Source organism: Epinephelus moara, chromosome 12 (genome assembly GCF_006386435.1).
Source record: "Epinephelus moara isolate mb chromosome 12, YSFRI_EMoa_1.0, whole genome shotgun sequence".
Lineage (NCBI taxonomy): Eukaryota > Metazoa > Chordata > Actinopteri > Perciformes > Serranidae > Epinephelus > Epinephelus moara.
Genome location: NC_065517.1, coordinates 17,929,660 through 17,940,980, shown reverse-complemented (window position 1 = coordinate 17,940,980; position 11,321 = coordinate 17,929,660). Strand labels below are relative to the sequence as shown.

The 11,321-nt window shown below is 43.7% G+C and overlaps 1 protein-coding gene across 2 annotated transcripts in view; it reads left to right on the top strand.

Annotated features, from left to right (window-relative positions):
• Positions 1-11,321, top strand: part of gareml (GRB2 associated, regulator of MAPK1-like) — a 24,562-nt gene that overhangs the window by 8,786 nt on the left and 4,455 nt on the right. Inside the window, exons 3-6 of one of the 2 annotated variants that reach the window (XM_050058904.1) lie at positions 3,277-3,407; positions 3,491-3,656; positions 5,888-6,738; positions 10,051-10,220. In XM_050058904.1, the coding sequence (XP_049914861.1) occupies positions 3,277-3,407; positions 3,491-3,656; positions 5,888-6,738; positions 10,051-10,220 (1,318 nt within the window). The remainder of the gene's footprint in view (positions 1-3,276; positions 3,408-3,490; positions 3,657-5,887; positions 6,739-10,050; positions 10,221-11,321) is intronic. The other variant, XM_050058905.1, reaches the window with a different exon arrangement.

The window sequence follows — 11,321 nt, the reverse complement described above, 5'->3', positions numbered from 1 at the left end:
TTAAATGTGGAGACGGTGTCTGCCTCCCGGACCGTAACAGGAAGATGATTCCACAGGAGAGGAGCCTGATAGCTGAAGGCTCTGGCTCCTGATCTACTTTTGGAGACTTTAGGGACCACGAGTAACCCTGCATTCTCAGAGCGCAGTGTTCTGGTGGGATAATATGGCACTATGAGCTCTCTAAGATATGACGGAGCTTGCATGAAGAGAAACACATTGCAAGAGACAAGTGAGTTATCCCTGTTCCATTCTCATCACAAAGAAAGAGAAAAATAGTAATTATATCATGAATGAGACCCAGTGAGTTTCCTCCTAAATAGTGCTCGTGTCCACTCCAGAAAACAAATACCTATATAGACAGATAATAAGGGATAAGGGGCTAATGCTAACTACACAATACACAAACTAATCGGACCCCCAAATTTGATGCTAACACTAGCTGTTGCTGCTAGCCTGGTTTGGTGACCAACATATAAGTTCATATCAGCTACAGTGCCATCCTCATCATATCAAAGCTGCAAAGCGATAAGTGGGGCTGGGCGATATGGCAAAAAATATTCTTACGATATTTTTCCCATACTGATCGATATCGGCATTTATCACGATATATAACTTGCTGCGAGTTTGAAAAGTATCATAAGAATGTCTGACACCTGAAGAAACCTAATGATTTTCCAGCTTCCCACGGGACTCGTTGTACGCCACTCATACCTGCAGTCAAGCACTTTAATTTCTTGAACCTGTTTTTCTCCACGGTGCTCATGAGAATCATAACTTTGGCAAGAAAGTACGACACTGCATCTGTTATATCTCTGCTCCTTTTCGAAATGAGGAAACGATTGATTGCTGTTTTGGTGCAGCCCCGGTAACGCTGCCCAGAACAGCAGAAGTGCTAGGCAGTTGAGCAACACTTGTTGATGGACTTACTGGAGTTTTGGCCCAAATTGTGTAACCTTTTTTAATCCACAATTTCGTCTGTTTTTGAGGACGTAACGTAAGCTCTTCTTCAGCTTTACTGCCGCTTTGCTCCTCACTTCCACACGTTTTATGTCCATGCTTATGTCTCTTATTTCTTTATTCCTCCTCTCCTCGGCACACTCACCTCAACACAAACTTCCAACACTGCAGATTGACCGACAGCTGTCTGTTAAATTCTGCTGCATGACACGCTGTTTGGATCTATCTAGGTCTATCCCAGTAAAAATGACTAGAGTTTATCATCATCATCGACATACATTTTATTGCGATCCCGTTTCGAGATCGTTTTATCGCCCAGCCCTAGCAATAAGCCATATATTGTCCTTTATTTTTTTGAGAGGTAGTCGTCACAGTGTTTGTTGTACAATATTGAATGCTGAGAAACCAAACTGATAAGACGTTCCCTCATTTTGGCACCAAGCCAGCTATGACCTGGAGGTATGACATCAGTTGGCACAACGGACAAAGTACGACATCGGTGTTTTGTTGCCCAGAGGAATGATCTGCAGGGGTGTGCAAGCATTTATAAAACCCCACAAAATTAGTTTTTATAACTCTCCCTGCGTATTTTTCAGACAAAAATCTATGTATGATGTGAAACGTATTCAAGCCTGATTTCGACCGTGAATGGGTCGCCCCCAACTAATTTTAGAATCTGGCTGAATTCGTGCCAGTTTAGTTGTTTGACATTTAGTTTCAGGGGGGTCAGGAACTAGGGTCCACACAGTGTCAGCCCAGCTCTGAGGATACAAATTATCAACGGCAAATTAATGCATACATTTCATTTCTGTTGCAGCACCATACAGCATTACATCAACCACCAGACATCTTTCTCTGTTGTAAACCATTTTAACGACGCATTCCGGTATATGCATTTAAATTTATGCATACTTTAAGGACCACCTTCATGTCTCTTTAAATATGACAGGTGAGTTGTTGTTGAATCAGAGGCCACCGCCAGTGATGAGCTAATGTCTGTGTGATGACTTCATACAGGAAGTCTAAATAAGCTTAGGAGGAGAGCAATATAGGTTTCCCCCTGGGGACTGACAACAGGATGCTCCCTCCTTGTTATTCTCTCTCTCTGTCTGGATCCTCCTCTGTTCATCAGTAAAAGAGGCAAGGATGACTGAAGGGTAGAGGACAGAAAAGCGGAATCAGTGGGTTTCAGGGAAGCAAGTGGCGCCACGGCCACACTTGTAACGTGGAACTGATGGCCAAAGCCTTGTGTGTGGGGATTTAAAAGCCGGTGATTCAGTTTTTATTTCTTTGAGCGACACTTTCTCACAGACTAATAGCTTGTTGCACCTCAGTTCTGTTGATAACATTTGGAGTGTCATTTCTTTGGGAAGGGTGGTAGCGGGTTGTGCTGAAAAGTAGCACTTGCTGGTATTGTTCAGTGGGTGGAAGCTCCTTATCCTGGGGGCTCTGTTTGAATTGGAAGGTGGGGGGTGGAGGAGAAAGAGGGGGACAGAAACGGAGGGAGGTGCTGGCGAGGAGGATGGTGGAGTTTGGTATTCTGCTCTGCCTCTCAGACAAAAAAACTTTCTCATGTCTCGTTCCCTCACAAACACACACACAAGCACTTTGACTCTTAGGGAAACGAGGACCATTGGAGGGATGTAGTAATTAAATTCAATCTAATAAACTGTGACGACGAAAGGATAATGGGACTTTAATAAGGCTGAACTGGAGCCTTTTGTACATTCCTCAAATAGTTCCTACAGCATCAGAAAGTGGCCCAAACCAAAAAAACAGGCAGTTTTAAGAACACAAACACAGTTACTGGACTGAAACACTGGAGATCATGAGTGTGAAAGATTTACAGATGGAGGAGGGGATGAGCAAGGAAAAGAGAGGGTGAACGTGTGTGAGTGTATGTGTGAGTGTCTCCATGGTGATGTGTCTCTGCTCTGCGTGAGAATGGGGGCCCTTTATTGGTTGCTATGCCAACCCCGTCGGCTGTCGATTGGCAGAGAACTGGTGCCAGGTCACAGGTCACGGAGGTGTCTTTGTATTCTTCTCGTCCAAACAGTGTCTACTGCGGATGTGTGTTTGTGTGTGTTTGAGGATCTGTAGGGAGTCACAAAGAGAAAAGAAAGACAGAACAAAAAACAACTTTTCACCTCCTTTTTACTCCCTTTCTGTCTTACTCCACTCCTTTCTCCTCTTTCCTTGCCCTTGCTCATTCCTTCCTCTTCCTTTCCCACTTCCTCTGTCCATCTTTGTACCTCCCATCATGCATCTCCTTCACCCTTCTCCTCTCTTCCCCCTGTCCCTTTTCCATCCTCTCTATAGGGAAGTTCAAGTTGTTGGATGAAGACCGAGACGTCAGGGATCCGGTCCAGTATTTTTCCAGTGTGGAGGAAGTTGCTGGAGTCTTCCCCGATCGAGTCTTTGTCATGGAGACAATCACCTTTAGTGTCAAGGTTAGAGTAACATGAGAATGTCACAATTAAAGCTTCTATCATGCAATATCATGTCCACATGTCCATACATGTGTATGCTGCAGGTGGTTTCAGGGGAGTTCAGTGAGGACAGTGAGCCATACAGCTTCACTCTGCAGGCTGGAGATGAGCTGTCACTCATGGGGAAGGCGGAGCTCCTCTGTGCCACGCCCTCTAAGGAAAAGACAGGACTGAGCGCGCTCTTGAGACGCCTGGGAAAGACTCCTAGAAGTGCGTAAGGCCAAACTGTCAAGTTTTATGTTTTATGGAGTTTAGTCACAGTGATTATTCATGTGCTCCAGTAAAGGGGAATCAGTGACATCATTGGCAGTACTGTATGGGTTGAGAAGTTCATTTCTGCTTGGAAATGGATCTATATTCAGTGTTTCTCACAGGATTAGATTCTATTTATGGTAGCAGCTAACCGTAAGGGTGAGGGTGGGGGGTCCAGCACTTGATGACTGATCATGGAAAGCCCACACTCATCAGCAACTTTCAGGATGCTTTCAGACCTAGAGTTGTCTTACTTTGGTCTGAATCAGGAATTCATTTTGTCACAAAGTTGCATAATTGCCTAGAGTTGGTTCGTGTTCTCACGGCAGCATTTACAAGCAGATCAGATCAAATGCCTTGTGTGAGAAAGCTGCTCTTGACTGGTCAGAATTTCCATGCGGGAAAAATCCAGGAAGTAAACAAAACACTGAAGAAGAGTACAATTGCAAGATAAATGTGACACTTTCTAATGTCACAATGGAGGGACAACTAAGGTTGATTTTAGCGCTGGTCATCGTGGACTATATTTTTGTCATTGTTCATTTTAGTCAAACCATACAGTTTGAAAACGAGGCGCGGCTCCAACTAGAAAACAATGTTTTGATGCATTGGATGTGCTGAATGTGCATATTAAGGCAGTACAGGAGGAGGTGCGCATTAAAAATTCCTCCAGGACTGTAACATGCTCATGTTTAACCCAAACAATGCGTAATGCGACTGCAGTTGGTTCAGATCGAGGTTGAAACACGTTCTCACCACAAACAAACCGCACCAACTTTCGTTTGTAACCAGACCAAGACCACCCCTCAAGAAGGTCTCAATCCGCTTGTTTTGGTGCGCACCTAAGCGCGATTGCTGTGTTCACACCTGCCCAAACGAACCGCAATTAGGGGGCAAACAAACTGGAGTTCAATTGAACCGACAGGGCAGGTGTGAAATCACACTCAGTTGCTGCTGTTTCACAGGTTAGATGCAGAGCTGAAGGACCGTCTCTGGGGTCGTTCTCCTCCTGGCAAGTTTTTTTTCCTAGGATGGCAACGTCTGTATTTTTCGTACAGAACTGTCACACATTTAAAAATAAATACAACCTTACCTTGTGTCTATCACTTGCACACTGACTGCTAAACTTTAGTCCATCATTCAAGTTTTTGGAAAACTTTGTGTCCATCAAAAGCCTAAAGAGTTGTTTGACCAAGATGCAGTGAAGAAAATATGGCATAACCTGTGGGCCACATGCATCTGCAACAAGAGAGAGCGATGGGGCACACAGTATCATTTCTTCACTCAGGTAGCCTACTTTCAAGATCAGATTGCAATATTCACGTGGATGACAATGACAAGGAAGAGGATTTAATAGAGAATGAGGACCGCAGACAGACAGAGAAAGTGACAGTGTGGAGACAGAGAGGTAGGACAGCTTAGCCCCTACAGGTAACCGCAGTACTAAATACAAGATGCAGGCAGAGAGTGACGATAGCCAGGGAAGTGCGTTCAGTGGAGAGAACCAAGGGATGAAATTTGTCTTTTCATTTTGTCTCACATTGCAAACTTAAGCAACGAATAGAACAATAAAACAGATTGGACTCAGTGTGCAAGGTTTCTGTCCTTACTGACTTTTGTCGGATGACAGACTAAAAAAACGCATTTGCAAAATGCAGACTTGGTGGGCAAAAGACTACTTCAACATTCATAGACTAATCCTGACCAATCTTACTCCTCTAAACCAAACTAATGCAACCAACAAAGGCAACGAGCACTAGCCAGTCAGAAAGAGTAGGGTGGGTCATGCCTTTGCCACCCTAGGAAAAAATATGGCAGCCAGTTAGCACAAGCTAACACAGTGACAGTGGCTGATATCTGACACAAGCCATAAACGGTCCCAGCCGTGTCATGCTTACAGTAATTTTAGCCCTGTCACTGTTTAGTCAGTGGACTCTCACACACTGTTCCCAGCGTGGAGCTCACTCATACTCCCGCAGCAATAGTCTTCTAGCGGGCAGCAGGGAGGTGGAGGGACCACAGGGTCACCATTCTCAGTACACCACACTACCAAACTACAAACTCTGTTCAATATTTGTTCATAACCCAGATCAGAGCGTCTGTTTTCAGGCATGAATGTGGAGCAATTTCATTTAACAGAAGACCAATGTGAGCGTAACTAATCCACCTTTCTGTCTCTGCCTCTTCAGGTAAAACTCCCTGCTTGGTCTGTATGAACCATCGCACCAATCAGAGCGTCAGCCTCCCCTTTGGTTGCCGTGGACGCTTTTGCACTCGCTCCCCTTTGGAGCAGGGCATGCTGGGAGGGGAGCACACGGTACGCAGCATCATTGAGAGGGTGCGCCTCCCTGTCAATGTGTCTGTGCCTTCACGACCACCACGAAACCCCTATGACCGCCATGCGGTCCGAGAGGGCCACCGCTACAAGCTGCTCAACATTGTCAGCAAGACAGTGGTGCTCTGCATGGTACTCCGCCGACAGGAAGTCTCCCCCTCCCACTTCCTGCTGCTGCGCTGCATGCCTCGGTTTAACGTGGCTGAGGCCTCCGTCCACACGGCGGCGCTGGAGAGCCTTTTATTGCGACATGCATTTGACCCAGATGCCTACTCTCGCGCTGTGAGAGAAACCCGGCCAGAGCTGGAGTGTATGACAGAGGAGTGTGTGAGCCCGCGGCGCTCTCGTATGTGTGTGTCGGGTCAGGACTCCTTAGCACCGGCACTGCAGCGCCTTTCCATGTGTGGATATGGGGGTGGGGTTTCGGACAGCCTATCACAGCGCTGCAGGGACTCTCTTGGAGAGCGGCTGGGGGAGGGACCAGGTGAGGAGCGGGAGTATGTGACTCCTGAGTGGACTGAGGCTGAAATGAGGACCAGTGAGGAAATCCCTTACGAGGAACTCTGGACCAATCAGAACGCAGAGGGCTTGGGGAAGGAGCCAAACCTCATCTCCTTTCATTCATCTTCCTCACTGGATGGTTCTCTTGGTACCGTGGTGACAAGAGTGTCTACCCCACCACCTGTACCTCCGAAATCTGATGCTGTGAGTTTCAGTCTTCACCTCCTGTCCTTCTTTTCGTCCTTCTGTGTCTCATCCCTTTTATCCGTCCACAGCAGCATCCGGTTGTTAAAAGTCAGGATGCCTGGTTTGAATTATTCATACATTACAGCTTTTAAACCTCAGCGGCCACATTCACACACTCACACAAACTCACACTGACTTCCTGGAAAGGCTGCCATACACTCACAGGCCATATGCTGACAGCACATGAATACATATTACCAAGGATGCAGCAGGTACATGTGTGTTGCATGCTGGAATACAGTTATTCAATAAACAGAACAGTCAGTTCAGTCCTGTGGTAGAGTATAACTCTGATGGAGCCTGTGGTCTAAAGAATGACCAAATTGTTATTGATTTCATGATAAATGATGGTCACATAGCAACAGTGTAACCATTTCTGATGATTAGAATAGACAACAAAGGTTGTGAATAAACTTGAATAAATGGTTAGCATTGTCGCCTCACAGCAAGAGGGTCCCTGGTTCGAATCCCTGGGTGAGGAAGCCCTTCTTTGCGGCGTTTGCATGCTCTACCCGTGTCAGCGTGGGTTTTCTCTGGGTACTCCGGCTTCCTCCCACAGTCCAAAGACATGCAGGTTAATTGGTGACTCTAAATTGTCCTCAGGTGTGAATGTGAGTGTGAATGGTTGTCTGTCTCTATGTGTCAGCCCTGCGATAGTCTGGTGACCTGTCCAGATTGTACCCTGCCTCTCTCTCAATAACCAGCTGGGAAGATGAATGCATGAATGAAAGAATGAATATATACATACATGTACAGTATGTGTGAAGCACTAACTACTGTATGACAAGAGAGACAGAAATTCTGCTCAACAAATTACTTAAACGTCGAATGTAGTTTTAAAATTATTGTTGATTATTTTTCTTTTGATCGAATAATTGTTTAAGCATGAAGTTCTTTCTGCAGTTCTTTCAAACCCTCCTTCTTCCTGTGTTCCACTAGCTTCTTAACTCAATGTGTTTTCTCATGGAGGGCTCAGTTATTGGTTCATCTGTCAGGGTTTCTCAAAGAAAAGCTAAAACATGTTCCTGAGGTTTCCTTTCTATATTTTAAGCTAAACAGGTACCTGGATAGAACATTTGAGCATGTTACTATTTTAACATAAGACATAACATTGAAAAATGTATCCTCATACAGTGGTTTGCATGATATCTATTGAATTGGCCTCCATAGATGGTGTTATATATTTAACGTAGTTAGTTTTTGTTTAGAAATGTAATATTGTGTATGTTAAGTTTAAGAAAAGAAACATGGTGACAACAAACACAGCCACAGTCCTGTGTTTTGTGACCCAACCACCACCCCAACCCGCGTCCTTATGCAGACTACTGGCCTCCTTACTGTTTCGTGCGTTATACATAAATTACAAGCATGTGATTACATTGAATATATGAATTGTGATGCATAACTTTACAGAGGTATACGTACAGTGCATGAGAATACTGAACAACTAAAGCTCCCATAATCCTCCAAAACACTAGTTGGCGGTGGGGTTTCTGTCAAGTGCTGTAAAGTTTAGTTGATTCAGAACACACCCAAAACACACATTAAACATGGTTTAATAGTATTATTTTATTTATGTATACATTATATTTTAAACACAAATACACAAATCACTATACCTCGCAGGATTCACAGACAAAGCGCTTGTCTTCTGCTTGCCTCATTTTCCCCACAGATACAACATGCTAATGTTTTCAGCACAAGCCTATGGCATTTTACGTTGTATAAATTAGCCTAGCGGCTAGTGGACTTTTCCTCTACTCGTATTAAGTCAGGGACAACAGCAACATTTAACAAAGGTAACGGCACACAATTTGGCTCCATTACAACTCACAAGGTTCACTGACAACGCAACTGTCTACTGTACTAAACACGTTTCCCAAACAAATACAACATGCTTACGTTATTAGCACAAGCCTATGGCATTTTACACTGCAAAAATTAGCCTAGGGACAAGCGTAGATTTCCTCTACACACATGAAGCCAGGATAGATCACACACAAGACTTAAAATGCTATTTTGTGGAGGCTTTATTGTCTTCACAATTTATTGTTTCTTATCTGTGAAATTTAAGTAAATAAAAGTTTCCTTTCCACTGAGGGAAATGGTTTCAGCTTACTAAACGGTCCATGTTGCCACGACATATAGCTACATTTCTGGGGAGGTGCACGTCAGGCTACAGCATAGGTTCTACATCAACGCAAAGCCTACACCATAAGTACAGCGCTGATTCGACACAAAAGTATAAATCCCACATAAGGGAGCAGTGATAGACTGTGAGAGGGGACACAACTTTGTCACTTTATAGGGGAGAGGCATGTGAATCGCTAGTTTAAAAGTTAATGTTACCATAAAACATAAAATGCATCACTTCCTGTAACATTTTTCTCCACTACAAACTTTTGCAACCAGACATTACCAATTTAGAACTGTCAAAGAGCAGGCTTTCATGAAAACGTGGTCGTGACACTATCACTTGCTGATAAAAAAGAGGCATATTTATTTTATTCAACATATATGGGAAGGTTGTGGAATATTCCTTTCATAGTGTTTAAGTGGAACACAATGTCTTTGTAATTTCTGTTTTGACTACTTTTAGCTCAGGGTTGTATATTCGCTGACAAAGCTCAGTCTAAACATTATACTATCTATTACATGTTTCATGTGTTTCATGTTAAACTGAAGTCCCTTGTGTTCTTGTATAAGATGACCAACGCATTGATGATACCATCTCTAAAACAAAAGTTTTTAAATCAAAAATGGTGTGTCACGCTGGAAACAAGGTTGTCTTCGTAGCTGAGCTGTTCTTTTTCTGAAGTTAAGAGGTGGTTGCCCAGTGTTGGTGTTCACATGTTAGTGTATATGGCGTCTGTTTGTAAGGGGGAAATTATCACGCTTTGTTTTGCTTAATTAACTTTTATCTTACAAAGTGATGGCAGCTAGAAGCAGTACAGAGAGTGTGTGTGGGTGATATATGCTGTACAGCTGGATTATACCCTGTCACACCAGTGTTTCTTCATTCCCCGATATTAAGCCTGCCAAGACACTGTGTGTGTGTGTGTGTGTGTGTGTGAGGGAGTTTGTTTGAGGTGTAAAGGTCACCAAGTTTGACATTTACCAAGCAGAACATTGAGACAAGCCAGCGCGCGCGCACACATACACACACACACACACACACACTCCCATAAAACCTCTTGAGAAGTCAACTTTAGGAGTTAACTTTTTATTTGCTGTTGTAGCTCTCATTTTTCTGTGTGTGTTTGTGTGTAGGTGAGAGAGGAGTGTCGCTACTTGATTGCCCCTCCAGTTCCCCCTCGCTGCTCTAAAGGAGGCTCCATCTCCAGTCCGGTCCCCAGCCCTCCGGTCCCGCCTCGCTTCCCCAAAACCTCCACCTCTCCTAGACCCAACCTTTCCTTCTACTCCTCTGGACTTCAGGACAGGTACAGTACAGTGTGAATGCTTACTTTTTACATGAGACAAATCCTTTTCACATTTATTTGGAATTATTAATGTAAATACTGGGAGGATTGGTGGCTTTTTTGGGCCTCAATAGTTTTACTTTGGATATGCTTTTCAGTAGAAAACAGGGAGGCTCATGTTCCTCCAGCTCAAATTGAGCTAATGTCACCACCGTTTCCTAATCAAAGGATGCCACCAAAATCTCATCCTTCTTCCTCTTTAAAGTAGATGATAAGTTATCCCGGACAAAAAGAAACTTTCTGCTGAGAAATTCGGAAAAAAATAACTATTGTTGTTAGAAAAAGGCCACCATTGGATTCCAAGGTAACACAATGACTTTGCCTATAACAATTGAAAGCTACATTACATCAGGTAAGAGTAAGTATCACATAGAAGAGTGCTCCACCAATTTAGCGTTGCACTTTTATAACATTGTCTAACTCAAGATGAACAAAACTGATGCAGCAGAGCCAGAGATATCACCTTTTTTATTCCACACTTTGTTCTTCCCCTTCCAAACCTGCTGCCTACATTACCAACAATGCAACTGGACCGTTGACACTTTGGTTAAAGATTCAGGTGTGGTATACTGGCAGTAGCTTAACTTCATCTGCTGATGATCATGTGATATAATGGAAATGCACCCACGGCTGGACAGGCTATCGAAACAAAGAACAGAGAAGCTCAGATCACAACACACACAGAGCAACTGTGACTTCTTTCTTTGCTCCGAAAGTCCTTTCTCCCATAGAAACAGAATGAGAGTAGAATGGAAATTCAAATCAACATAGCAGGATGGTCAGGGCAGTGGCAGTTTATGTGGACTGTTGCCATTGCAACCATTGTAGCTGGCTAACCTCTGTATAAACTTAATGGTTGTTTAATAATAACTACACTGAACAAAAATATAAACGCAACACTTTTGTTTTTGCTCCCATTTTTCATGAGCTGAACTCAAAGATCTAAAACATTTTCTATACACACAAAAGACCATTTCCCTCAAATATTGTTCACAAATCTGTCTAAATCTGTGTTAGTGAGCACTTCTCCTTTGCCGAGATAATCCATCCCACCTCACAGGT